At 43.7% G+C, this 26592-nt stretch overlaps 1 protein-coding gene across 4 annotated transcripts in view; it reads left to right on the top strand.

Moving 5' to 3' along the window:
• Positions 1-25701, top strand: part of ABCB1 (ATP binding cassette subfamily B member 1) — a 56201-nt gene extending 30500 nt beyond the window's left edge. For all 4 annotated transcript variants that reach the window (XM_053409524.1, XM_053409525.1, XM_053409522.1 and 1 more), the window contains exons 13-28: positions 1343-1546; positions 4536-4706; positions 7857-8018; positions 8528-8701; positions 9872-10018; positions 11661-11765; positions 13148-13225; positions 13999-14082; positions 15485-15688; positions 16138-16238; positions 17871-18011; positions 18807-18963; positions 21071-21268; positions 22742-22948; positions 23154-23300; positions 24927-25701. In XM_053409524.1, the coding sequence (XP_053265499.1) occupies positions 1343-1546; positions 4536-4706; positions 7857-8018; positions 8528-8701; positions 9872-10018; positions 11661-11765; positions 13148-13225; positions 13999-14082; positions 15485-15688; positions 16138-16238; positions 17871-18011; positions 18807-18963; positions 21071-21268; positions 22742-22948; positions 23154-23300; positions 24927-25133 (2487 nt within the window). In that variant the 3' untranslated portion in view covers positions 25134-25701. The remainder of the gene's footprint in view (positions 1-1342; positions 1547-4535; positions 4707-7856; positions 8019-8527; positions 8702-9871; positions 10019-11660; positions 11766-13147; positions 13226-13998; positions 14083-15484; positions 15689-16137; positions 16239-17870; positions 18012-18806; positions 18964-21070; positions 21269-22741; positions 22949-23153; positions 23301-24926) is intronic.
• Positions 25702-26592: the final 891 nt, after the last annotated feature.

Below are 26592 nucleotides of genomic sequence, written 5' to 3'. Positions count from 1 at the left end.
GGTGGGGTTCAGAATCAGTTGCAAAGCGAGTTTGTGAGAGTCTCTCAGGTCTCAAGTGGTAACAGCTCTTCTTCCTCCTGGACCTCTGCCCACCTCCCCTCCATTGTTTACAACTTTTCCTGACATCTCCTTCCCCAAATCCAGCCTAAACGAACCCAAACTGTGTTTCTTTACATCAGGTGTGGCTAACTCCCAGTTCAGGGGCAGATCTATCCCCTCCAACACCCCCCCCAAAAAAACCCCTTCACTTACTTATATGACAACAAAGAAGGAAAACAAATAGATACAGTGCTGGGATGGGCATACTCCAGTGCCTTAACAAAGAGGCAATTTACTCCTTCGCTAGTCATTACATTGATAATTTGATAAGCAGGGAGGAGGCAATAATTCTCCCCTTCCTCAGCTGATCTGCATAGATGAGCTGCGGAGGTGTGTGTGTCAGGGGCTGTGTGTGCATGTGAGACCAGTAGCACACAACCACTAAAGGGTTGGCCAAGGCTGAATGCAGCCCTCAAACTGTAGCAGTGTGGTGTGGTGGCAAGAGGCTAGGAGCTGAGAGGTAAAGGTAAAGGGACCCCTGACCATTAGGTCCAGTCGTGACCGACTGTGGGGTTGCGGCGCTCATCTCGCTTTATTGGCCAAGGGAGCCGGCGTACAGCTTCTGGGTCATGTGGCCAGCATGACTAAGCCACTTCTGGCGAACCAGAGCAGCGCACGGAAATGCCGTTTACCTTCTCGCCAGAGCGGTACCTTTTTATCTACTTGCACTTTGATGTGCTTTCGAACTGCTAGGTTGGCAGGAGCAGGGACCGAGCAACGGGAGCTCACCCCATCGCGGGGATTCGAACCACCAACCTTCTGATCGGCAAGTTCTAGGCTCTGTGGTTTAACCCACAGCGCCACCCGCGTCCCAGGAGCTGGGAGACCAGGGTTCAAATCCCCACGCAACCATGATGCTCACAGGGTGCCTAAAGAAAGAAATTTAGCCACCCCTGTTAAATGCTTGTGCCGTCCTCCTTGACTAGGGAGACGGTCTATTTCCTCTTTTTCTTCGCTTTGTCAGGCTTATCTCAAATTTGTCTATCCCTCTTCCACGAAAACCTTGCAGCTAACTACCACTAGTAATAGGCTGTTGTCTGATCCTGTCCCTATCCAACACCCTCTCCCCTACTTTCCTGAGTAGATATGCCCCTTTCTTCCACTCCCCTTTTCAAACTATGTACTATACCCATGATAATATTTTTCCTTTTTCTTCACACATTCTTTTTATGACAATTTGCCAATATTTATTCTGAGTTCTGAGTGGAACTCTCTTGTGCGATTTGTGTGTGCTTCGTTTTAGATTACCATTGATGATCAGGATATCAAGACCCTGAACTTAAGGTACCTGAGGGAGATTATAGGTGTGGTGAACCAGGAGCCTGTGTTATTTCAAACCACGATTGCAGAAAACATTCGATACGGCCATGAAGACGTCACCATGGAAGAGATTGAAAAAGCTGTCAAGGAAGCCAATGCTTATGACTTCATCATGAAACTGCCCAATGTGAGAAATTAGGATACCCTCCTCTGCTTATCTTATTTCAATGCCTTGTGTAGTTTTTTAAAAGCTGAAATAAACCAAGCAGAATAAAATATTGCCTGAAGGCTGCCTTCTCTAACCTGTGTTAGTGGCAAGGAGAATTCGCTGGGTGTCAATATCCAAGTTTTGGGGCAAGTAGTCTTTGGTGAGAGAACCCCAGGTTCAATTTAAAATCACAAGTTATATAGCAAAGGAAAGCATGGAAATATATGCTGTAAGAGCTTTAAAATATGCCCTTGTGAGTTCCAAAACATCCCTCTTCCCTTAGCATAGAAAAGACCCCGTGTCTGATAAGTTTAAAATGGGTTACTTACAAACTCTCCAAAGGTCATGTTCATGTGTTTTCCATACACCAGTCAGAAAACACAGACAGCAAAACTTGGCTTCGTTACAGTGGTGGAAGTTCATGAATTGTTGGTACAGGAACTCAAGAATGGCTTATAAAAGCCATGTGGTCTGAGCTTAGACCACATCATGCTGAGCCACTCAAGTAGACAGAAGAGGAACAATAGGCTTGATTGCTCCCTCCTCCCAAGGTGAGGGGGTGTGCCTAGCTAAGCCTGGCAGGAAAGCTTACTCTATGATGTTAACCCCTTCATGCATCAATTAGATTTAAGCATGTTGGTTATATGAGGCTTGGTTTTTTAAAAATGTTATTTATAACTTTCCCATAATTTCAATACAGTGGTACCTCGCAAGACGAAATTAATTCGTTCTGCGAGTTTTTTCGTCTTGCGAATTTTTCGTCTTGAGAAGCATGGATTCCCTGGGTATTAACAGTTTTAAGAAAAAGGAAACAAACTCGCAAGACGTTTTCGTCTTGCTAAGCAAGCCCATAGGGAAATTCGTCTTGCGAAGCAACTCAAAAAACGAAAAACTCTTTCGTCTTGCGAGTTTTTCGTCTTACGAGGCATTCGTCTTGCGAGGTACCACTGTATATACAGTTGTGAATACGTTTATCAACCCAGTACTTCTAAGCTTCCCATCCCACCCCTCCATGGCTTCCCTTTTGTTCCCTGTTGTGCTGCGCCTTCTTTTTAACTATCCATTTTCACTCTAATCTCTAGCCCAGTTGTTAATTACTGCTTCTCACACACCAAATCTTGCTTGTAGATTTAAGGTATCTGACAATTATATCATTTTTTAAATAATCTGCGAATAGTTTCCACTCCTCCCTCAGCCAAGTCTCGTCTTACTTGCTGATTTTAGTTGTCATGCTGGCCAATTCTACATATTCTATTAGTTTATTTAACCAATCCTTTTTTGTTGGAATTTCTTGTTCTTTCTATTTTTGCACGTAGATGGTTCTTGCAGCTGTAGTTGCATAGAGAAAGAGGTTGAGTACCTTCTTAGGGATGTCAACATTTGTTATTCCTAAAAAGAAAGCTTCCAGATTTTTTGGGATTGTTGTCTTAAAAATATTATTGAATTCTCCATAAATCATATCCCAATATTTTTTGGCTTGATTACACTTCCACCACATGTGAAAGAAGGTACCCTCGGTCTCTTGGAACTTCCAGCATAAGTTAGATCCTTTTTATACATCTTGATGAGCTTGCTAGGGGTCAAATACAATCTATATATAATCTTTAATAGATTTTCCTTTGATGTATAGTACGAGTTATATGAGGCTTGTTATCCAACCCGGTGTGCTCCATATATTGTTGGACTATGGTGCCCATCATCCCTGCCATTGCCCATCCTGGTTGGGGCTGATGGGCTTTGTAGTTCAAAACATCTAGAGGGCAGCAGGTTAGGGAAGGCTGCAGCTTTTTAAAAGTCTCATGTGGAGTCTGGAAGTATTAACAGTGTTTCCTATATCTTGGGGGATTTTTTTTTTTTAAGTTAAAGGTTGAAGGTCTTTATTATTTATGTGGCACCATGCACACAATGCTTCACAAAGCAACAATCAGTGCAAGGGGATTGACAAAGACAGGGAAGAAACTTGGAGGGTGAGGGTAACAGTGGAATAAGTATGTGTTCCCAGGAAGAGGAATTTATTGTTAGACCACACTGGGAATAGTTGTTTGGGGGTGGGTGGGTAGGGAATAGAGGACTCCTAGCAGCTCTCAGCACCTGCAACAGGCTACGGCTCCCAGAATTCTATGGGGGCAGCCATGACTGTTTAAAACAATATGATACTGATTTAAATGTATAATACCAATGAGGCCTGTGTGCGTTAGGGCTGCCACTACTGCTAGCAAGAGATTCACTAAAACAAGGCTTTTTAAAATATTAAAACCAGTTGTCGAAGTTTAAATACAGGCCTCATGTTTTAATCTATTTTTTTAAGTCCAATTGTTAGAAAGGGCAGTGGTTCAAGGGCGTCCTGTAAACTGAGAGTTAGTTTATTTTCACCTTCCTGTGCATGTTGGCTATAAGGTCTATTTTCACACACATTATTATTATTATTTCTCTAAATATAGATGAACCTTCTTAGGCAAATAAACAACCCAAAAATGTTTCTTGAAATGCCTGGTGCTTGGTGCAAGTATTTTTCTAGCCACTGAACACGTGGTGTGTTTTCAGCAAGCAAAACACACATAGCACGCTTGTATATTTATTCAGTTATTTAGACTAAATTTTCCAGGATGACTTATGGTCTGTGCCTCAGAATTCCTAAGTAGAGATGACCTTCATGCAGGAAGGGGTGTGCAATGTCAGTGTGGACATGTGTGTGTGGAGTAAACACATGTCTCCTCTTAGCCAGCCCTCTGCCAGTGGTGAGTGGAGCCAAAACATGAGTGGGTGTGACCAAAGTGGACATGCTGGCCACACCCACTCTTGTATTGGCTCCACCCACTATTAGCATGCAGTCCTCATCCCCAAGAGCTGGCCAAGAGAAAATGCCATCTGTGGGCCAAAAATTACTCCCTAACCCTGATATAATATATCAGGCCATAACATCATTTATTGGTTCTGAGCTGTTGCTGGTTTTTTTCCTGTGTTGCAGACATTTCACACTATGGTTGGAGAAAGAGGAGCCCAGCTAAGTGGAGGACAGAAGCAAAGGATAGCAATTGCCCGTGCTCTTGTCCGCAACCCCAAGATCCTGTTGCTGGATGAGGCAACGTCAGCTTTGGATACCGAAAGTGAAGCTGTGGTTCAGGCAGCATTGGACAAGGTCTGTTCTCCTGTGAAAACCTTGCATAGTAGAAAATGAATGGTTTACAAATAACTTAAGATGAATAACAGGTTTCATTATGAGAGCAGCGATCTCATTGCATGATGGGCCTTTCCTGACTCTTTCTCTCCCACTGACGTGAAAGGGCAGCAAAGTTTCAGTCACTTGTTGCATTTATACTGTTAGGGAGTACAGTGGTACCTCGGGTTACAGACGCTTCAGGTTACAGACTCCGCTAACCCAGAAATAGTACCTCGGGTTAAGAACTTTACCTCAGGATGAGAACAGAAATCGCGCACCAGCGGTGCAGTGGCAGCGGGAGGCCCCACTAGCTAAAGTGGTATCTCAGGTTAAGAACAGTTTCAGGTTAAGAATGGACCTCCAGAACGAATTAAGTTCTTAACCCGAGGTACCACCATATATGTATGGGAGGGGTGTTAGGGGAGGGGTGAAGAACATGTTGTCGTGCTCCTTCTGGGGTAGTTTGTCCATCTTTGGTCCCCACCACTCAGCTCTCACCTGTGTCTCCCAGAAGCTGTCAACATGCCACAGTGACCACACCCCAGGAAATGGCTTTTGACTGGCCAGCTGAACCAAGTGAGGGTAGCCGATGGGTCTCAACTCCCTGGTGAGATAGGGACCTCCCCCTGCATGCGAAGAAAGGCTCTGACAGATTGAGTGGACAAGACCAATAGTGGGTCCAACAGTCAATCATGCGGTTTCTTCATGTGCTATAGAGGGAAGTGAGGGGCAGATGGGGCTGGGAAAGTAGCCCGTCTAGGAGAAGGAAAACTCTGATCCTAACCCTCTGCTGCCTTGTGGCTATACTCATGGGTGAGAAAGGCTTTTGGAGTAAACCCATACCTACTGCCTTGTGGGACATCTTCAGGAGAAGAAAAGGCTAAAAAGTAAACACTGCACAAATCCAGAGTGGAGTCCCTTCTGGCAACTCCTGCAGCCAAGCTGGTGTCAAACATATTGCTCTGATTTCCTTTGGACCACATCAGCAAGGCTGAGGCAGGGGGTGGGCCTTGTCATTTGGGCAACCCAGGCTTGCACCTCAGAGAGGTCACTTCTGTGCTACTAATCAGCAAAACCTATCTAGGAGCAGTTACAAGTTACCGGTCTCTGCACCACAGGAGGCACTGTGATTCTCCAGCCGTTTGACATCACCCCTGGAGGCACACTCCCTTGTCTCTTAAGAAAGATGGATGCCAGCTGCTTGGGACATGGGATTTTCTGCTGCAGGTGCCAGCCTTGGATGCCATGCACTTTGATTATTTGGAGGGTGGGCATCTGCTGCTGCACACCAGGCAGCAAAATCTGCCTTTGCCCAGCCCTACCTGAAGGTCAGGTAACCTCCATGAAGAGCCTGTGATGAGTTACAGCAGGGGACTGAAGTCGGAGGAGGGAATTGACAGAATGGAGGGGTCTTCCTCACGCCAGCCTCTCTATACAGGGCACTCTCTTGGATGCCAGCAAATACGCTTAAATGCATTTCAAAAACAGATATAGTGTTGTTTTAAAAGGGAGCTGCTTATAAGGATCTGATTGTCTTCTGTATGCATATTTCAGTTTAGGAGAGGCAATTAAAGCATGCCTCACTTGAAAGTGAAATCGAGAATATTGATTGTTTTGAAGGATGGATGGGTCACCATCCCAAAACAGAGCAGGTGTGTTGTAATCAATATTGACAGATCCCTATGGGAATTGCAGAGAAGCCCAGGAGTCAGTTCCAAAAAGTCTCTGTACCTGCTTTTGTTTCTGGTGTTGAAAGTGGACTGTGGGCATGTAAGATAGGGATGGGAAGCGATGGTGCAATATCTGGTTAATTAGTTACCTTCCCGGGGTATCTATGGATTGTTCCTGGCTGTGAGGAATGTTAACTCAAATTAAAGATTAATGAGCAGGATAACCGGACGCCAAAAGGTTTTAGCACAAAAGTAATGTGTGCTAAATAGTACACTAAAAAAAAGAAGAAGACGACTTTGAAAGCTGGCTAGGCACAGCTAACCATCCTTTCACCTCTTCCTGGACCAGAACCAGAGAAGGCTTCAGGTCAAATCAGTTCAATGTCATGCAGTGCATTACTGAATTACCTTTGTGGAAGATCCAAATTCAGCTCCATTCCTGGGTGTGCCACTCTCTGGCTGTACTTGGGCTGATCAGTTGCTCTCTTGCTGAGTTCCTGTTGAGGTCAAATAAAGATAAAAATATTTTTGTGCACTGGAAGAGTTTGGCGCAAGTGGTTTTAAACGCAATAGGTGGTGCATCTGAGCGTATGCAGAGTACCTTTCTTCTGCTAAAAACTGGGAAGAGGGCAGAACTAAGCCATGATGACTGTGTGAGAGATCCTTAGAAACTGAAGAATCAAAGCTCGGTGATACAAAAGGTCCCCAGTCCTCTGGGGCTGGGAATGACTCCTGCCTGGAACTACCAAACAGTGCAGAAGCCTTTTTCCTGCCAAGCGTCTCATCCCCACAGAGGTGATCTTTTGAGGACTGCATAGTGTTGGTGAATGGGGTCAGTGCCAAAAGTGGGTGGTGCTGGCTCCCCTTTCATCTCTCAGCATCTTTCTGCCACTGACCTCTCTGAAACATACTTTCCCATCTTTGCTTTCCCTACTTGCTACTCGTGTGGAATTAGGACAATGCCTGCATGGCTCTAAGGCTGCATTCCCTGGGATAGACGGTACTGGGGTAGAAAGCTTCCAGATGCTAGTCCGTCTATGTACCAGTGGCACCAGGTTCCCTCCAAGATTGAGGGAGGGGGCTGGTGCGTGTGTTGTCATGTGTGCATCGCTTGATATCACATGTCTCCCGACACTGCACAGGCCAGTGCAGGTGCACCGGACCCCCTCAATATTGGGGTAGGGGCTGGACCTCCTTCAAACAAATATTGAGTTGGTGTGCCTGCTGCATTCTGACTGCTTTTTCCTTTGCAATTTTTAGCAAGGCCCATAGCTCAATGGCAGATCATCTTAGAGGGCTACTGCCAGCAAGTATAGACTGGGCAGCCCTTGATGGATTAATGTCTCTGTGTAAGACAGCTTCTTATGTTCCTTTGCCAAGTTAATGAAAGCTGTAAAATGTGATGCAAAGACTTGTGAACATAGGCCAATGTTAACTGAATCTGAATATGTCTCTTTAGGCAAGGGAAGGTCGCACAACTATTGTAATCGCTCATCGGTTATCTACAGTCCGCAACGCAGACCTCATAGCTGCTTTTGAAGATGGCTCCATCACAGAGCAAGGGACACATAATGAGCTCATGGCAAAGAAAGGAGTTTATTTCAAACTTGTTAATATGCAGGTACTGGTTCATTTCTTTTCTTTTCCTCCCCTTTTGTCATGTTGGCATATAAGTCCTCTTGAACTGAGTTCTGTTCCTATTCGTCCCTGTGGCCCAAGTCCACCAAGTCCTTTGGGAACTGATGCTGCAATGCAACCTCCTTTCCTATATGCACAGTCCTAGCGACTGTTGTGGCTCCCTGCAAAGAATTCTGGGAGCTGTAGCCTGTTAAGGGTCCTCAGAGTTGTTTAATATATTCAGTTTTTATTGTTCTCAGTTCAATGTATATACCGTATTTTTCCGTTTATAAGACACCCCCATGTACAAGATGCCCCCTATTTCTGCAGCAACAACCAATAGGCAGTCCACCCTTGGCACTATCCGTGTATAAGATGCCCCCTAATTTTTGATATTATTTTTAGGGGAAAAACCTAGTCTTATACACAGGAAAATACAGTAATTCTATAAACATTTCACACCAGCATTTTGAAATCCAAATCTCTTTCAAAACTTCTGCTCTCTTATTTCAGTCAATTGAAACTGAGGTTCATTCAGATGAAAATGAGCTCATTGACGGAAAAGGCATGTCAAAAGAGGCATTAAAAGACTTCTTTGCAAATGGAGTGCGACGGCGTTCGACCCGCAAGAGCTTGAAAAGGCCAGAAGAGCAGGACAAAGACCTTGAGGTCCAAACTGTTCAGCCTGTAAGTGACTCGGCTTTAAATTGCAACAGTCCTAATTGTGCTTTGTTTGTACACCAAAGCGCGGGTGGCGCTGTGGTCTAAACCACAGAGCCTAGGGCTTGCCGATCAGAAGGTTGGCAGTTCGAATCCCTGCAATGGGATGAGCTCCTGTTGTTCGGTCCCAGCTCCTGCCCACCTAGCAGTTCGAAAGCACGTCAAGTGCAAGTAGATAAACCTAGCAGTTCGAAACGTCAAGTGCAAGTAGATAAATAGGTACTGCTCCAGCGGGAAGGTAAATGGCGTTTCCATGCACTGCTCTGGTTTGCCAGAAGCGGCTTAGTCATGCTGGCCGCCTGGAAGCTGTCTGTGGACAAACACCAGCTCCCTCGGCCTATAGAGCGAGATGAGCGTGCAACCCCAGAGTCGTCCGCAACCGGACCTAATGGACCTTTACCTTTACCTTTGTACACCAAGACATGTGCCAAGACTTGTTTTCAGGTCTGCATCTTCCTGTTCCTGGCTGATCTTATTTTCTTCTGCTTTTCTTATATGTTCCTCTATGCAGGCTCTTGCTCTGATGACCCCTTTGGTTTTCAGGGCTTGTCTCCTACCTTACTGCATCCCCAGTAGTTTCTCCCCTTCATAAGAGTGGCTCTTGTTGTGGATACACCTGACAGCCTTGATTTGGTGGGGGGATCCCCAAAGTCTGAGCCTGGGTGTTGAAGGATGTGTGTCTGCGGTTCACACTTTACAAATTTGTTGAAGGAAACACATGCAGCAGCAAAAAGAATGTAAAATGTGTAACGGCTCTCAGTTAAAAGACCTCCCTCTCTCCTTTTTCGAGACTTTCCTTAGTGAAGACCCATCACAAAGTCTTTCTAGAGCCACTTTGGGTCCACCAGTTGATTTCTCTTCATTTAAGGGAAGGGTCATAATCCAGTGGTACAGGTTTTGTGTACAGAAAGTCTAATATGCAGGTTAAGAATAGGTGACAAGAATTAGCTCTGCCCAATTCCCTGGAGAGAATGTGATAATTGAAATAGACAAAGGTCTACAGGGAGCAAACAGAACCATGGGCGTTTTCTAGATCAACACCATATTTCCTGTAAAAAGCAACAAGTATAGAGAGTTTATGAATGGAGGCCAGAAAAGGGCAGAGAGCACTGCATAAATCATTCTCCTGTGTTCTAGAATGAAAGTTTGCCCTCAGTTTCATTTCTGAAGATCATGAAGTTGAATGTGTCTGAATGGCCTTACTTTTTGGTGGGAACGTTTTCTGCAATCATCAATGGAGCGTTGCAGCCTGCGTTTTCAGTCATATTCTCTGAAATCATAGGGGTGAGTATATAGTAAGTTCTGTCTCTGACATCCATTCCAAAACTACATTTAAATGTAGAAAACATTCAGGCCAGAATTGAGCCTTCAGGAGAGAATTTGCATTGAGAAACTTGAATCTGTGTAGAGGGAAGATTAAGGGGCAGTTCTTCTATAGCAGAATGTAGGTGAATGTTAGTTGATGGTATGGATGATGGTGAATTTCAATTCATCTCACATTTAAAGGAAAGCTGCCTGATTTGCAGTTTTGGAAACAGCACAAGGACTGAGATGCAACCATCCTTTGAAATTCACACATCTCCGAAATTTGGAATGCAACATTGCAGCCAAGTAATGTGTGCAAAAATGCATTTGCTAGGAGAAGGTGTGCCTAAAAATGCACATGTCTGTGAAATGAGTTTATTAGGCAAAATTGTATACAGATGTGGGCTTATTAGGGGAAATTCACACTAAAATGCTGATGATTTTTCATGAGGACTTAAAAAAACCAACACCCACAAATTTGGAAATGTGGATAACTGAAATTAAGATTGGAGGAATTAAAAACTGAGAGAAACCAAACCCGACAGATTTTCCCATTTTCATTTGGGGATTACTTTCACAGAATGCAATACGTAGTGCTTGCTCTTAGGCACTTCAATGTCCCCATGGAGATGATCATAATACAGTCATACCTCGGGTTACAGGCGCTAAAGGTTGCGTTTTTTCAGGTTACGCACGTGCCGAAACCTGGAAGTACCAGAACGGGTTACTTCCGGGTTTTGGGGGTCGCACATGCATAGAAGCGCTGAATCGCACTTTGTGCATGCACAGAAGCGCCGAATCGCAACCTGCGCATGCGCAGACGCGCTGCTGAGGCATGCAAACGCTGCAGGTTGCGAACGTGCCTCCTGCACGGATCACGTTCACAACCTGAGCGTCCACTGTACTCCTGTATTACTGAGCAGATGATTGCTCCTACCTTTTTGAACCTGTTCATAAAAATATTTCCAAACTGCCTTTTGGCCCTAACAGCCACCCCTGCAAGTCAGTGTACCCAAAATATGTGTGTTAAACTGCCTTCAGACCAAATGTTTCCTCATTTATTTAGGCAAGCTCCGAATTGGCCTTCTCACTCAAAATGAACTCAGTTTCTTGATCATCATTGGAACCTGCTCTTAACTGCCCATGTTTTGAAAGTGGCTTGCCAGTCTTTGCGCATGACTACTATTATAGAGCCTAATAACAATGGCAAATGCAGACTTGGAAGCCACAAATATACAGTTCCTCCAGTGGCCCTCTGGGCTGCAGCCAATAACAGGAAACCACCTTCTGGGAGCAAGAATTGATGTATTTTTTTGTTACATCTTTTCAATGTATGTCTCTCTTGCACAATTATATAGCCTCAGGAGAAACATTGCAGCACAATGTAAAGAAAATCTAAATGAGCAATGTCTACCCAGAACATTGTTTTTAGGGTTATTGATATGTACCAGCTAATTAATAACTGATACAGTAATTCATCTGTTTAGAGATATATATGATTTTACTTTTTATATTGCACATTTTATACTTAAGAGAATGAGTTTCAGTACAAGTAAGCAAGGTGAAGTATTTAGAGATAAGTTAATGAAAGAAAATTAACACTGAGATTACTGTTCCATAGATTTTTACACTGAATGATCCAGTCATAGTGCGAGAAAAGAGCAATATGTATTCATTGCTATTCTTAGCCCTTGGGGTTATATCCTTGGTAACATTTTTCCTTCAGGTAAGTTGCATTTGCTTTGTTCTTACTGTTTCTGGCCAGATCCTGAAAGTATTCAGAAACTCACAGAACTATTGTTTGTTTTTGTTTTGAAGAGGTGACATTACTTTTAATCCAAAGAATTTAGATTAATTTTTGAAGAAGGACCAACATAGTGTATTTAATTCTAGAGGATTATATAGTTCCTTTGTGTGCAGAACTATATCAGACATCTTTCAAATTCACGAGGATCACTGTAGCAAATTTGAATTGACAAATGTGCAGAATATTGATTTGCTGTTGAAATTGTAAAACTGCAAATAAGGCAAAATATTTGAATGCAACAATGTTTTAGGTGTGCCCAGCATAAGCTTTACATCAAAATATCCACGATTACATCATAAACATATCGGATAACAAAACAAGTTATTAATGTCAGAAGCCTTGATCTTAATACATTGGCCTGAGAGCTTCATCATATATGCTGTAAATTCTATTTAGACCCTGAATACAGAACAGTTCTTCTAACTACAGAATAAGGCCCATACACTTGTCATGGGATACTTCTGGCATTTCCAGCAAGAGCCAGTAGTTTGAGTCTTGAATCTCAAATTCAGTACTGGAAAAACATTCTTGTAGTACTGTATTATCATAGACTGATGCAATGCTTGTGTGGCTCAAAGAAAATAGATATTTTGCTTTTGGAAAACATTGTGCTTGGCTGTCATGCCAGTACAACTTATTTTGAATTATTCTGCCCATATTATACATTGTTGTGATTTCCTTCCTGTTATAAGAAAGTCATATCCACTTGAGCCATACGGCTCCAGTAGTTTTGGCGAATGGCATGCTCGGAGAATTTTGCAGCCTAGTGCCCCATTGCAGCCCATTCAGGAACCCAGATCAAGATCACAGGAGAACAGACTGAAGCGGGGAAGGAACTAAACACCAAACCTGTTGATCCCTCTGGCAGGATGAGTGTTTTCTCCCAATGCCTTATTTTTCTCATACGGAATGCAAAGTAGCTAAGCTGCTTGTACTCTGGTTTGCATACATACATACATACATACATACATACATAATGTTATTTGTATGCCACCTTTCCATTGTTAAAACCATGCTCAAGGTGGCTCACGACATAAAAAAATACATAATTGCAAACATAACAAAAGTAGTCATAAACAATAAAACATCCAAAAGGACACAACCAAATTAAAAAAAATAATGTTTTTATATGTGCTGTAAGCTGCCCAGAGTGGCTGGGGCAACCCAGTCAGATGGGCGGGGTACAAATGTTGTTGTTGTTGTTGTATTATTATTAAATCATAATAAGGTATAAAATAAAGATACAAAAAAGAATATCAAAACCGGCAGCATCCAATTATGCAGGAAACCTTCTCTTTCAGGGTTTCACCTTTGGCAGAGCTGGAGAGATCCTTACATTGAAGCTTCGCTACATGGGATTCCAAGCAATGCTTAGACAGGTATTCTAAGGGAGATATTTGTTTGCTTTATTGAGCTAGCACAGGATGAAAACTGATTTCAGTTTTTATCCTGCGCTAGCCCAATAAACGGGTTGCAATATTGAACTGTGCCGTCACCCCTTCCAACATTGCAATAAGCCAATAATCCACGGCAAGTTTGGGAAATATGTGGCCCTTCGGGTGTCACTGAGCTGCAGTTCCCATCAGGCCTAGTAATATGGCCAGGGATAATGGGAGTTGTAGTTCAGCAACATCTGGAGGGCAAAAGGTTCCCCACACCTGATCTACAGCCCACATCCAAGAAAATCACCCAAGTAGTTCCTTTCACCTGGGAGGGGGTTGAGTTGTGTTCCTTCAACAGCAACTTTCTTCAGTGGTAAATTGCATTTGAAAGTGTCAAAACTAAGAAGTCTATATGGCATGGAGATCTGATGTTCAAAGAAAAAAATTACCCATACAAACCCTTAATTAGTTGTATTACTCTCAGCCAACATGTTTGGAAACCTCTGAGCTCAGAAACCACAAGAGCGTGATTGACCCAATCTGTCTATTTAGATGCGGGGGGCAGAGGGGGGGAGAAATCTGTTGACTTCGCTGGGTTTTAGGAATTAGTTACTAGGTGCAAGACTACAACTCTACAAAGGAATAATGACCCTAATTAAATATATTTTAAAATATCTTGCCCTCCAGAATCTGAACAGCAAAAACTGGATTTGCAATGCTATTGTAGCCAGGATTGTGTTGGTACCTTAAAATGTATTGTGTATTTCTAGGACATTGCTTGGTTTGATGACCCTAAAAACAATACTGGAGCGTTGACTACAAGACTTGCTCTTGATGCTTCTGAAGTAAAAGGTGTAAGTAATACTCATCTGTACCCTCCCCCCAATTCTCATTCTCTTGATGATTCTAGTTGTGTTGTAGACTATCCAGTGCAACTCTCACGCCTGAGTTCCACATGCTAGCTAAGTTTGTATGTGGCACTAAACCATATTTTAGTCATTTCCAGTTGTGTATTTCAAAGACACTGCCAACGAGATAAGACTATAGCGAGAGGCTTAAATAGGCTGCGCTCAAAGGCAACTTGGTTGGGTTCTTGCGCAGTTGGAAAGTTTATCAATAACTGAGAAGTAGTTTTGCAGAAACCCTGGACATAGGCATCACCTCTGAGATGTTGAACTTGACTTAGAGTTGGATGGGTTGTCCAGTTCTAGCAAAGCTCTCGAGGGAAGCAGGGGAACAATACGAGAAGATACCTTGGACAGCTCCAAAGTGGCCCTTCTGGCGGAAGCTTTCTTTTCCTAAGGCAGCTACAGAAAACTTTCTGTGACTGAGGATATAATAGTATTGCAGGGAGACATTCTCTGAGTTAGAGAAGGATAGCAGGACTGTGTCCTCCAGATGAATAAGGAAGGGTGACGAATAAGTGACTGGCAGTTCTCTTCCCCCACCCCCAACAAGGAAGTAGCCTGAATCTCACTCTCCTCGGAGTATTCCTCTTCTCGCTTCAACACCCATTGGCTCCAGCCAGCATGACTAGTGATCAAAGATGATGGGAGGTGTAATTTAACAACATATGGAGCTTCCTAGGTTTTCCATCGCTGATTTAGAGAAACCAGCTTCTACCAAGTTTCTCCTCTCACCTCTTGCTTCTAGGTCAAGGTTTCTGAAACAATTTTTTTGCCACATGCTTCCTTAGCATAGTTTCAGAGGCAGCACTGAGGGGTATGATGAAGCCTTTGGATGAGAGATACTATGGGGTTTCTGAAATATTTACTTTACTTATTTACTCCATTTATATCCTTTCTCCAAGAAGCTCAGGGCAGCATCCATGGTTTCCCACCCTCCCACCCACCATTTTATCCTCCCAAAAGCCCTGTGAGGTAGGTTAGTCTGAGATACAGTGTGTGGCTCAAGCTTTTGTTACAAATATACAAACAGACTATTTTGGAGACAGTGGGCAGCAAATATGCTAACCTTGCACCAGATTGCCAGAACAACTTTCTGTACCCAAAGATACTTCGTCTTCAGTAAGTGTGCAGCACTTTGCCCTACATTCTCCCTGTGTTCCATTCTTCTCAAATACAAATGGAAAAAAACCTGTTGTACTATTCTGCCTTGTCCTACTAGCTGAGGAATGGCATGTTCACAAACTCTGGGAGGTGTTGTACTCCAAAGGCCACAGAGAGATGTTCAGCTATCAGGAACATGCCCCCCCAAAAAAAATTAATACATTTTGTTTCCCCCTCCTTCATTCAGGCTACAGGGGCCAGGCTAGGTATGCTTGCCCAAAACATTGCTAACCTCGGGACAGGAATAATTATATCATTGGTGTATGGCTGGCAGTTGACCCTTGTCATCTTGGCTGTTGTGCCACTCGTTGCCATTGGAGGACTCATTGAAATGAGAATGTTGGCTGGACATGCCAGGAAAGATAAGAAGGAACTTGAAGGTGCAGGGAAGGTAAGCCTCTGCTAAACCATTCCCTCTGACAGCAAACACAGCTGGTTGAGTGCCACCAGAATTAGAACCAAAACAGGGGTGCTGAGAAACAAGAGGATGGTGTCTCACCTTCATGAGGCTGAAAACCAAAGAAGAGGCAGAGAGAAAGGGAGAGGATCCTGCACTTTCCATATCCCCTCCCTTCTGCGGGTGCTTTCATGTGGGAACAGAGTGCCATTTTGAGCAAAGAGAAGAAGTCCCGCTATAGTAGACTTGCTGGGCTGTGACTGGTTCTTGGAAACAATTATGCACTGGTGCCTGTAACTGCTCCTTGAAGATAAGCCTGGAGCACTTTAGAATCGGTGGAGAGCCACACTGTAAGAGTGTGCTGGTGTTTTGCTCTTCAAGAAAGTCATACTTGGGGAAACTTGTTGCTTTCCCACTAGCCAGTGTGTTTATCTCTCTTACAGATTGCAACAGAAGCAATAGGGAATATCCGAACAGTTGTTTCCCTTACTCAGGAAATAAAATTTGAACAAAAGTATGGAGACAGTCTGCAAGGACCATACAGGTAACAGACAGTGAACGTTTTGATCAGCTCTTGAAATGACATGCTTAGGATGTTGCTGTTAAGTCTGGATCGAACTTCTTAATTCTCAGGACAATTACTTCTCAAGTTTGAGCCAGACTTACACTGCAGTCCTAATCATGCCTTCTCGGAAGTTAGTCCTGTTGAATATGGTGGGGCTTACTTCCAAGCAAAATGGGTTAGGGTTGCAGTCTTAGTCATGCCTTAAGAGTAGACCCACTGAGCTCATTCACTCTTCTCTAAGTATGACTCAGCCTGGATCCAATCCCAAATGTTTTGTCCTGAGTTCCTTCTTGTGGCTTGTTCAAGTGGTGGCCAAGCAGTCTTGCCTTTGCCTCTCAGGTGCTACCCTTGAGAAATATAGCTGCCCATTTGGTGCGAGAGAAGGGTTGCTGAAACTGCTCTCTGAGTTATGAGCAATCTCGTCAAATTGTATAGAACCTACTCAAGTCTTGTACGGTTTTTGGAGATACGGTCTTCCTAAGGCAGATGCATTTTAGAGCTTCTGGTTGTGCCTTGGAACAAAGACTTTTTGGATATCTGTTACAAAGAAAATTAAGACAATCACAGGATCTGAACTGCCATTTGACCAAATAATTATATATTGTTAAAATCTTATTCAAATCATTGTTTTATTATAAGATACCTAACTACTAATTCACTTCTTGACTGCTGCTTGGATAGCTTTAAGCTTCAAATGAAAAAAAGAAAACCTCTGCTACTCTGGATGAATGGCTTTTAAGAGTGGCCCTCCAGACCTCTCTGTCTGGCCCTTGGAACTCTCTGAGGCCACACCTTCTCTCTGCAAGCCACACCTCTCACTGGTCCTGTTTTGCCTCTGATGCAGCCTTGCCTGGCTGCAAGGTGTCCTTGAATCTGATAATACTATAGGAAGAGAACGTTTACATTTATTGCTTTACCTTCACTGGCATATGGTCTCTGGAAATTTGCCCCGAACCCAGAAAAAGGTTCCCCACCACTGGTGTCATTAGTTCTGAGACTGGCAAACATCCAGAGCTAACTTCCAAAGTCCTGGGCAAGATTTACAAGTTATATTGAACTCATAGCTACCCTTCAGTCCATAGTATCAAGGACAACTTACCTATATTTGCATGCCAGTGCTGTGCATATTCTTGTCTCCCCTTCCAGCAGCAACCAATGATGTGATCTGTGGGAAATGTGAGCGGCAGGTAGGTGGTTGCACTGCAGCAGGGATATCATCTAGCTGGCCTTATGGCTCTTTCATAAGAGAGCCAGCATGGTGTAGTGGTTAAGAGCAGTGGACTCGTAATCTGGTGAACCGGGTTCGATTCCCTGCTCCTCCACATGCAGCTGCTGGGTGACCTTGGGCTAGTCACACTTCTCTGAAGACTCTCAGCCCCACTCACCCCACAGAGTGTTTGTTGTGGGGGAGGAAGGGAAAGGAGATTGTTAGCCGCTTTGAGCCTCCTTCGGTAGTGATAAAGCGGGATATCAAATCCAAACTCTTCTCTTCTTCTTCATATTCTAGGGCTGTTGCATCTCATGCAGAGCTTCCCATGTTTTATATTGAGACGGCCATAATGTGTGAATCAACACACAAATAAGCAAAACACCCTTCTTCTCTTGTTACAGGAATTCCTTAAAGAAAGCGCATATCCACGGACTAACTTACGGCGTTTCCCAAGGCATAATGTACTTCACCTACGCCGCTTGTTTTCAATTTGGTGCCTTCCTTGTGGAAGGGGGATACATGGATTCTAAGAACGTTTTCTTGTAAGATCTCTGCTGCTTTTCTTCTTTTTATTGGGGTTTAAAAGAAACAAACAATCATGAAATCAGCAGCAATATTGGTGTGGATTTTCCTGCATTTTACGAGGGCTTGAGGTTGCTTTCTCCGCTGATATATGGGCTGGATCAGGCTGGATCTATTTCCTAAATCAAAGCTGTGCAATTGATGGAGAAGAACTCATGCCTCCCTGCTGCCCCTTGACCCCAGACAAAACTGGCCTGTTGGGTGTTCACATGTGGGCTCTATGCACTTAAAATCCAATGGCCCTGGACCTGAAATGCATACTCTGTACCCCAAAGCCAATATGGGAATTAATGGTTTCTTTGGAGGTCCACATGCTGGGTTTTACATATGTAAGTCAGATTACTGGCCCGTTAGGCCAGGGGTGGCCAACCTGTGGACCTCTAGATTGTTGGACTCCAACTCCCATCAGCCCCAGCCATCATGGCCAACAGTCTGGGATGATTTGTAATCTTGCATCATCTAGAGGGTCATGGGTTAGGCACCTAATCTGGTGTAAAATTGTCTATTTTGACTTGCAAAGACTCCCTGGGGTCTTAGGCAGAGGACTTTCACATCACCTGCTATCTACGTCTTCTAATGGGAAGTGCCGATAGTTGAACCTAGGACAAGTGCATTGGTAAAGGGGCAAAGTCTTGTTCCCCTTGTTGCATGTAACCTTCATCAGAGAGATCAAAATAAATGCATTACAAAAACGGAAGCAGGGTAAAATTTTAAAACTATTATTATTAGTAGTAAAAAATTGTTTGCACTTCTAGGGTATTCTCATGCATTGTCTTCGGTGCCATGGCGCTAGGACAGACAGCTTCATTTACACCAGACTATGCCAAAGCGAAGATATCTGCAGCTCACATGTTCCAGCTGTTTGAGACTGTACCCTTAATAGACAATTACAGTGTTGAAGGACACAAGCCTGTAAGTTGATCCCTGGGCATTTTTATATTAAAGGTAAAGGGTAAAGGGACCCCTGACCATTAGGTCCAGTCGTGACTGACTCTGGGGTTGTGGTGCTCATCTCGCTTTATTGGCCAAGGGAGCTGGCGTACAGCTTCCGGGTCATGTGGCCAGCATGACTAAGCTGCTTCTGACAAAACAGAGCAGTGCACAGAAACGCCGTTTACCTTCCCGCCGGAGCAGTACCTATTATCTACTTGCACTTTGACATGCTTTCGAACTGCTAGGTTGGCAGGAGCAGGGACCAAGCAACAGGAGCTCACCCCATTGCGGGGATTCGAACCGCTGACCTTCTGATCAGCAAGTCCTAGGCTCTGTGGTTTAACCCAGAGCGACACCCGCATCCCTATTTTTATATTACCTTCCAACAAAACACAGAAAAAGTTTCAGCACTTGAGTTTGTTTCCTTCTGGGTTTGAAGCTTATGAGCAATTCATTGATGGATCCAGAGAATTTGAATTTGTGCCATTTTCTTCCTATTGATGTAATCTTAACACATTTCAATCGTCCTTCTCTGTTTAAATTATATATAGGCTTTGTTCATGGTCCAAGCTTAGATGCAGTTTTTAATGGGCAAACTGGAGACATAGGGGCCTTCAGTGCTGAGTCAGTTACTGTATTTTATTGATGGATTGATTTAAAAGCACTTCTAAACCACACAACATTTCAAAAATCTCTGAGCGGGATACACTATGTATGATATAGCAACAGTACCCATTAAAATGAAAATACAACCTGATGCCAGTGAAACAACAATATAAAACCATATAAAAGTAGAAATTCAGGAAATTCATTCACATAAATCAGGGTCCATTCTTAAGAATCAAGGAAAGCCTGAGCAAAAAATTAAGTCTTTATGAGATGCCTGAAACCACTGATGGTTGATGCTTCGTGCATGGCAGAGGGAGGGACATTTTGCAGTACGGGGGTAATAGCAAAAAACGCCTGTTCTCGGGTCATCGCCCAATGATATTTTGTAGGGTTAGGTAACATTTCCCCAGATGATCTAGGTGATCTTACTGGTCTCTGCTAGTTCAGGCCATCTTTCAGGTAGCCTGGTCTACATTGATTCAGAACTTTATATGGTAAGAACAATACCTTGGACATGGCCCGGTAGCTGATTGACAGCTAGTGTGGTTCCCACAGCACAGGTGCAATAGATGTACCTCCAGGTGCTCTGCTCAACAACCTAAGCCACCACATTATGGACCAACCCAGTGCATTACAGTAGTCTAATCATGAGGTTACTGATGCATGAATCCACAGTGTCTAAGCTACCCTTGTCCACAAGCTTGTGAATCTATACCATACTCTAAGCGATGCCCACTGTAGTCTTGGATGGCCACTACAACAAAGTGCCGTATACAGACTTTGTATTTGTAGTCAACTGCAGGGGGAAGACGTCACTCATTATATAGAGGCCCAAGAGATCACTTTCTGAAACATTTGTTCACACAAGCAAGCAAATACACCCAGGCAGAAATGGTCCAATTTCTTTTGAGTGACAATAAAAGCTTTGTAACACAGAGAGAGTGGCCCTTTATGCAATGGCTGCAAAAAAAATTTTTATAAAAAAAAACAGGAAACATGAGTAACATGATTCAGAGGTATAATCTGAAATTAAACTGGATTTGAGTTAGTTGGTTCTCTGGTAACTTCTCTTTTATGTTTTGGATGTTATAGATGTATGAGCCGTATTGTTTTATTGGTGCTATGGGTTTCTCATGGCCTTTAGTGAGAACAATAAACTTATATCATTTAGTTTAAAAGCACAGTTCCCATACCGTACTTGTCCTTCGGCCACCCATCTTCTTGCAGGGAGTCAGCCCTCAATCCCAACTACTCCTATAAAACACTCAGATTTCCAATTTTCAAAACCATGAGAGATGCAGAGACGGAGCTGTACTTTCTCATAACATCAAGGGGATGTTGCAAATTCCTCTGTGTCCGCCTCAGTTCCACCCCTTCATCCAACTACTATTGGCATGTCCAGTCCACTAGATGCTAACATGGAATTGCTCAGCCATTTTTTCCTGTAACAGGCAGGTCTTGTTTACTATCATTCCAGGACGACTTTGGCGGCAATGTCGCATTTAAGCAAGTAGCCTTCAACTATCCTACCCGGCCTGATGTCTCGGTACTCCAAGGACTGAGTGTGGCAGTAGAGAAGGGGCAGACCTTGGCTCTTGTAGGAAGCAGCGGCTGTGGAAAGAGCACTCTGGTCCAGTTACTTGAAAGATTCTACGACCCCCTCAGTGGAGAAGTGGTAAATTACTCGGCTGAGTTTTCCGCACAATATGAACGCAGAATATATTATGTAACACTCGTTCTCATCAATTTCATACCAGGGATGCGCCTTTTCACTTGCAAAATGGGGCAAAGTTTGGGGCTGCATACAAACCATACATTGGAAGTACATGAGAACTGTAGTTTGTGAAGGGTGCTGGGAATTGTAACTTGGTGAGGGAGTAAACTACGGTTCCCAGGATTGTTTGAGGAAGCTATGACTGTTAAAGTGATATGAGTGTGTATGGTGTGTATGTGACCTATTTGTGAAATATTTCTAATGCATTAACACACTGCAAGGTGCTCCAAATGTATAATAATAATAATAATAATAATAATAATAATAATAATAATAATAATATTATTTCTATTTATTTATACCCGCCCTCCCCGGGACGGCTAACACCAGTAAAATTACAGTAAAACATAATGGGGGGGGGAACCAATTTAAAATACAGGTTAAAATACAATTTAAAATGCAGCCTCATTTTAAAAGTAGCCCATAGATCAAAACCATAAGGGGAGGGAAATATAAGGGTCAGACTGAGTCCAAACCAAAGGCCAGGCAGAACAGCTCTGTCTTGCAGGCCCTGCGGAAAGATGTCAAGTCCCGCAGGGCCCTAGTCTCTTGTGACAGAGCGTTCTACCAAGTCGGGGGCCACTACTGAAAAGGCCCTGGCCCTAGTTGAGACCAATCTAACCACCTTGCAACTTGGGACCTCCAAAATGTTGTCATTTGTGGACTTTAAGGTCCTCCGCGGGGCATACCGCCGGCATTTTTTAGACAGATGTTCTGCCTACCTGTTTTCGTTTTTGGATTGACATATTTTTCTCTGTTACAAAAAGCAGACCCTGCAGGCAGCTCTCTTTGGATCTAGGCAGTCACCTCTACTCTGCTATGGCTCCTCAGTCTCCCTGCTCCTCCTCCAGGCTGCAGCCGGTACTGCAAAATGCAGTTTCAACCCTGCTTGGAACTCTCATGCCACTTGCCGTTTGACCCAGAGAGAATGATTTGCTTTAGGTGGGGTTGTAACCTGTGCCCCCCACCCCACCCCCGAGACTGTAGGACAACTCCCGTCAGGCCCAGGCAACATGGTCAATGGTCAGGGATGATGCAGGCTGCAGTTTAACAGTATCTGAAGAGCCAAAGGTTTCCTAATCACTGACCTACTGCCACCTGGTGAATTCCATGACAAGATGATATTTAAACCATGGCTTTCCTGGTTCAAAGGCTGCATAATCCTGCTTACCTGAATGAGCAGACATGGTTAGGACTGCAGCCTAAGTCTTACCTAAACTCTAAAGTTTTCATACGTTATCAAAATGAATTGGACTAGTGCTTGAAACGTCAGACAATACTTTTAAACAACTTGTTAACTGCGCACTGTGCATAACAGAAATGTTCATTAACATTACCCTGCTTCATAAAACTGACCAAGTCTTCTTTTTCCAGCTACTGGATGGCAATGGTGCAACACAGTTAAATGTCCAGTGGCTGCGATCCCAGATTGGAATTGTCTCCCAAGAACCGGTCCTGTTTGACTGCACTATTGCAGAGAACATTGCATATGGAGATAACAGCAGAAAGGTGTCCTTTGATGAGATCGTTGAAGTAGCCAAAGCAGCCAACATCCATGCCTTCATTGACAGCTTACCAGATGTAAGTGCATAAGAACATAAGACGAGCCTGCTGCATGAATATACATACACACTCACACTTCGGAAATGTTGATTGGAGAACTAGTAACAAAAAATAAAAATAAAGACCTATTATGTTGCTGGTATATCTAATGGGACTGAGGTAGATAGAAGTATAATGCTAATATAAACCTGTCTTTATTGGATTCTATATTTTTTGCACATAGAAATACAACACTCCTGTAGGTGACAAAGGGACTCAGCTCTCTGGGGGTCAAAAACAGCGCATTGCTATTGCTCGTGCTCTCATCCGCCAGCCAAGAATTCTGCTACTGGATGAAGCAACCTCTGCACTTGATACTGAAAGTGAAAAGGTAAGTGTTTATATTTCTATTGGGTGCATTAAAGGCATGGGCTGCTAGCCATCATGGTTTCACTTTATAGCATACCTGGTCTGCTCTGCAACAGTTCCAGCCTAACCGGGCAGGTGCACAATAGTTCTTTGTACAGTAGTATTCAAAGTGTCTTGCATATTGTCATGCTGGCAACAAGCCTGCAAGCCTATAGCAGAGGCGGGCAATTGGGAGGGACATCACCTTGCTTAAGGCCAAATTTATAGCTCAGCCTCTTAACCTGTATGTTACACCACCTCAATTGTGGCTACCTAAGAACTGCCCACCTAGAAGTTCGAAAGCAAAGTGCAAGTAGATAAATAGGTACTGCTCTGGCGGGAAGGTAAACGGCGTTTCCGTGCGCTGCTCTGGTTTGCCAGAAGCGGCTTAGTCATGCTGGCCATGACCCGGAAGCTGTATGCTGGCTCCCTCGGCCAATAAAGCAAGATGAGTGCCGCAACCCCAGAGTTGTCCACGACTGGACCTAATGGACTGGGCCTTTACGAACTAGAGGGGCTAGCAGGCCAATACCCTGGGCAGTTGGCATTTTGGTTGGCATCTGTCTCTCTCGGAAAACAATGGAGGAGTGTGCCTTTGGGGGTGAAATCGAACTGTTGGAAGGTTACAGCACCTGTTGTGGCTGTAGAGACTGATGCAGGAGAGACATGTTTTGTTGCAACTGGAGCATCCGGTTGTGCAGCTGCACCCCAGGGTTTCTTCTCTTTGCGTCCTCCCAGCAGTCATTCCTCCTCTGATCCCTGCCACGAATACACATCTTGACTGTCTCCACACACTGCGTCTGCAAGAGTTTCCCACAGGGCATTGCTGACCTACCAGCCTTTGTGTCATGTTTGCAAACATCTTTGTAACGCAGAGTTGGTCTGCCAGTATCTCACTCCTGCATGTTCTCATGGAAGGACACTGTCATCTTGTTGAGCTTAGGTGGGCACCCTATCTAGTTGTGAAGAGTCTTTTACAGCTGATGAGATCAAATGCCTTCGCCAGGTCTATGAAGGCGTCTCTGCTCTCAGCATTTCTCCTGCAGCCAGTGCAGTGAGGAAATTGTTTACCTCTGAACTCCAAAGCCACATTGTGACTCGGATCTTGTCAGTGTGTGAGTGTAATCTGAGGCAAAGGCTTTCCCTGTGGTACTCAGCAGGGAGATTCCGTGGTAGTTGTTACAGTCATGGCAGTCACCCTTATTCATGTTGAGAGTCACAATGCTGGAGCCGTGCATGTCTTGTAACACTCTGCTATCAACTAAAACAAAAGGGCAGGTGGAATAATGTCCCATTGCACAACAGGCCTCCCCCCCCCTACTCTGCTTGCAAATACCCTGCACCACCCCCAAATCTGCCCCTAGTTCCCCAGTTCTGGCCATGATTTGTTATGATCTAAGGTGGTAGGAGGTTCTTCATTCTTACTATGGTTGCTCATTATTTTTCCGGTGGTGCATTTACAAAAATGTTCAGTTATGAAAGCTTACACGATTTCCTCATTGTGGTGAAATTCCCTTATTTAAAAAATATTGTTCACTACTTGAATCTCAAGTAAACCCTTTCTATTTCTGTTTCCCATTCACTGAAAACAATTTTCTGTTTTTAACAGGTTGTCCAAGAGGCTCTGGATAAAGCAAGGGAAGGCCGCACCTGCATCGTAATAGCTCACCGCTTATCAACAGTGCAGAACGCGGACAGTATAGCAGTGATCCAGAACGGGAAAGTCAAAGAACAAGGAACACATCAACAGCTACTGGCTGCAAAAGGACTCTATTACACTCTAGTCAATGTTCAAGCAGGATCAGCCCCTGCATAAATTAAAACAAAAGCAGAATATTGCTAAAGCTGAATTCACTTCTTGAGATGGCGATTGCAAGAGGCACTACTTGTATCATCACCATATTAAACAAAATAAACCAGTATTGGCGGATGGGCTGAATTGCAGCAAGGCTTCTCAAACCGAAGCTTTTCCTATCTCGATCCATTTTATACACTAGGGTGTGCTTACCTTTCGTTCTCAGCTGTCTAGCGACACATGTTTGCTGTCCTTTTTCAAAAGTTACAGTTGTTTGATCACTCCAAGGACTTTGCTTAAAAATACACACACCTGAAAGTGAAAGAACGAGACAAGCCCTCCCTTTCCTTGCACCCTGGAAGCCAGAACTACAGACCAAGAAGATATGTCAACATCTGAATGGCTAATTGAAGTAAGACCAGCTATTATCTACTAATTTAAAAATGGACAATTGTGCCGGAGCAACATTGGTGAGTACTCTCAAAGCCAACTATTTTGGATTCTCAGTGAAAAGGATTTTTATGAAGTCTCAGTTGGCGATTGTCAAACTTCCTGGATTGACCTTGGGGTGGCTGCAGTGGAAACCTCACTCCATTAAAAACGTTTCTTTATAGCTTCCTCACAAAATACTGGGAAGCAAATCTACTTGTGTGGCTGTTTTCATTCGAGACTCCTGAAGAAGACCATAGAGCCTGACCTACCTAGACTGTCCCCCTCCCCACAAATGCACCAGTCAACAGCATCTGCCTGTGGGAAAGAGCTTTTTAAGCTTTGGTGGGCATTGCTACGCTCTGTGGTAATAAATCCTGCAGTTAAACTAAGAGCTGCATGAATAACTCCATTCTGTTCTTTAGTAGAGGACTCCAACTTCTACTATTACTGGGAGAACTTTTCTGTCCACTTTCTCCAGAACATGCCTAATTTTTATGCACAAAATATATCCCTTCCTACCCACTTTTTCTTCTAAGCTAAAGCCCCCAAATGTTGTCACCTTTCATAGAATCAGGGAACGGACCTCAAAAGTCATCTAATCCAATGCCTCTGCAATGCAGGAATCTCAACTAAAGACTCCATGACAGATAGCCACCCAACCTCTGCTTAAAAACCTCCAAAGGGGGTTATACTGTTGAACAACTCTTCCAGCCAGAAAGTTCTTCCTGATGTTTAATAGAAATCCAAGTTGCTCCAGCTCCTTGATCATTTCGGTTGCTTCTCTCTGCATCTTTTCCAGGTCCACAATATCCTTTTTGGGATAAATGACTGGATTTTACAGTTTACCACTTTTTTGTATTGCTTTTCATTAACTGACAGTTGCATTGTGGAAGAATAGGGTATAAAGAGATATGTTTAAAAGATAAATATCCACATTAAGTGTTCTGAAGAATTTAAGCACCATATGGGTTAGGGGAGTTTGACAAGTTTGACAGGAGCCTGCCTTCCTTCTTCACAATGAAGTGTGTATATGTACATACAGATTAAT

Source organism: Podarcis raffonei, chromosome 12 (genome assembly GCF_027172205.1).
Source record: "Podarcis raffonei isolate rPodRaf1 chromosome 12, rPodRaf1.pri, whole genome shotgun sequence".
Lineage (NCBI taxonomy): Eukaryota > Metazoa > Chordata > Lepidosauria > Squamata > Lacertidae > Podarcis > Podarcis raffonei.
This window is presented reverse-complemented; position numbering and strand designations above follow the sequence as displayed.